This window comes from Corvus brachyrhynchos, unplaced genomic scaffold (assembly GCF_000691975.1).
Source record: "Corvus brachyrhynchos isolate BGI_N302 unplaced genomic scaffold, ASM69197v1 scaffold197, whole genome shotgun sequence".
Lineage (NCBI taxonomy): Eukaryota > Metazoa > Chordata > Aves > Passeriformes > Corvidae > Corvus > Corvus brachyrhynchos.
Genome location: NW_008239108.1, coordinates 245,839 through 247,963, shown reverse-complemented (window position 1 = coordinate 247,963; position 2,125 = coordinate 245,839). Strand labels below are relative to the sequence as shown.

Sequence of the window (2,125 nt, the reverse complement as noted above, 5' to 3'; positions counted from 1 at the left end):
CATTCCAAGGATCCAGGGGAAGCCGCAGCTGCTCTGGGAATTCCATTCCAGGGCCTGCCCACCCTCCCAGCCAGCAATTCCCAATTGCCAATCTCCCATCCAGCCCTGCCCTCTGGCACTGGGAAGCCATTCCCTGGCTCCTGGCCCTCCATGCCTTGTCCCCAGTCCCTCTCCAGCTCTCCTGGAGCCCCTTTAGGCCCTGCAAGGGGCTCTCAGCTCTCCCTGGAGCCTTCTCTTCTCTGAGGAAAGAATTTCTTCCGAATACTTGGGACAAAATAAACTAAAAGCCCTTGGTGCTTCCAGCCTGGCTTGGGAAGAGCCAGAGGGACGGCACACAGGTGTCAGGGATCACTGGCACAGCCCTGTCCCTGTCACCCACCGCCTCACAGATGGCCTCCAGGTGCAGGGCCTCGAGCTTCTGGGTCATCTCCCGGTGCCGCTGCCGGAACCAACCGTCGAAATTGGGCGACTTGAAGAATCTCCTGTGGAGAGAGGTCAGGAATCGTGGAACTGTGGGGTCCCAGAGCTGGGAGGGACAATCCCAATCCAACAACCCCCCCGTGCCCCAGAGCTCCCTGAGGTGGCCCTGGGGAGGGGACAGGGGGACCTGGAGCTGGCTGTGGGACACACCAGGACATGGGCACAGATTCCCAGAGCAGCTGTGGCTGCCCCTGGATCCCTGGCAGTGGCCAAGGCCAGGCTGGACATTGGGGCTGGAGCAGCCTGGCACAGTGGGAGGTGTCCCTGCCATGGCAGGGCTGGCACTGGAGGGGCTCTGAGGTCCCTTCCCACCCAACCATTCCAGGATTTTGTAACTCTGTGATTATTGTTCCTGATCACTTTCTGGGATTTTTTCCTTCCCCATATCCATGCATTTCCCATTTTCCTTCCTCAAGCATCCAACTTCGGGATTTTTCCCACTCCTATTGCACCAAGTGTCTTCTCCATCCCATCCAGGACGAATTAACCTTAGGAAAGCCCTGGACAAGCTCCCCTGCAGGGTCTCCACTCACCTAAAACACACCAAGCCCAGGGCTGAATTTTCCCTGGATTTGCTCTTGCTGCCCATCCCGAGTTAACCCATGGACGAGTTCCCTGTGTGTTCCCAGTGCTGCTCCAGGGTTCGCTGTGCGTTGGGGCTGGCCCAGCTGGGCTGGGCTCAGGATTCCCTGCAGGTCTCACCTGTAGAGCCCCAGCCAGTCCCCCTTGAGCACACAGGTGAGCTGGGGGCCCGCGTGCTCCAGGCTCTTCATGAAATCCTCCTGGCAGAATGGGCGGATCTGGGGCGGGTTCTGCACAGGGAAAATCCAGATTAATCCATGGAAGTCCACATCAGAGAAGCCCAAATGCAGCCAGGGAAATGAGGGCTGCACTTCCAGTGGGAGAGGAAGGACAGAGGATAAAAACACCCCCAGGCTGATCTTCACGTGAGATTCCCGGTAATTCAGCTCCTGGCAAAACTGGGAACATCCGTCCCAAGGGTTGTTTCAGACTTTAATTAATGTTTAAAGGAGTGAAAACCCTCTTCCTTCAACAGGGGAGGTTCCCAGGTGTGTGCCCAGCACCCTGTGACCATTCCCAATCCCACAGGGAAGGACGACTGGGAAGTGCACCCCACCTTCCACGGAGTGATGGCCCTCTGCAGAGGCATCAGGCTGGCCATGTAATGCTCCTACAGCAAGAAAAGATAAAAATAAAAATAATAATTTACAGCTGAGGAGCCTCTGGTGTTGCCCAGAGCAGCTGGGGCTGCCCCTGGATCCCTGGCAGTGGCCAAGGCCAGGCTGGACATTGGGGTTGGAGCAGCCTGGCACAGTGGGAGGTGTCCCTGCCATGGCACGGGTGGCGGCTCTGAGGTCCCTTCCCACCCAGCCATTCCAGGGTTCCCTGTTCTGGATCTGTCCCAGGTTCTGCTCCCGCTCCCCGCTGTCCCCTGAGGTGTCCCTGGCACTCACCAGGGGGATGATGAAGCTCTGGGTGAGCTCCAGGAGGTGCCTCCTCAGCAGAGCGCTCTGCACCTCTGACGGGCGCTTCCGCTGGATGCCCTGCAAGCACATCCCCGTACCCGCTGTCACCCAGCTGTCCCTCAGTGTCACACACCGCCCCGTACCCGCTGTCACCCCGC

The 2,125-nt window shown here is 58.8% G+C and overlaps 1 protein-coding gene across 1 annotated transcript in view; it reads right to left on the bottom strand.

Moving 5' to 3' along the window:
* Nucleotides 1-234: 234 nt before the first annotated feature.
* DENND6B (DENN domain containing 6B) overlaps nt 235-2,125 on the bottom strand; it is a 12,020-nt gene continuing 10,129 nt past the window's right edge. Inside the window, exons 15-18 of the mRNA XM_017739383.1 lie at nt 1,956-2,045; nt 1,619-1,672; nt 1,183-1,292; nt 235-482 (exon numbers count right to left, since the gene is read on the bottom strand). Of these exons, the coding sequence (XP_017594872.1) occupies nt 281-482; nt 1,183-1,292; nt 1,619-1,672; nt 1,956-2,045 (456 nt within the window). The 3' untranslated portion in view covers nt 235-280. The remainder of the gene's footprint in view (nt 483-1,182; nt 1,293-1,618; nt 1,673-1,955; nt 2,046-2,125) is intronic.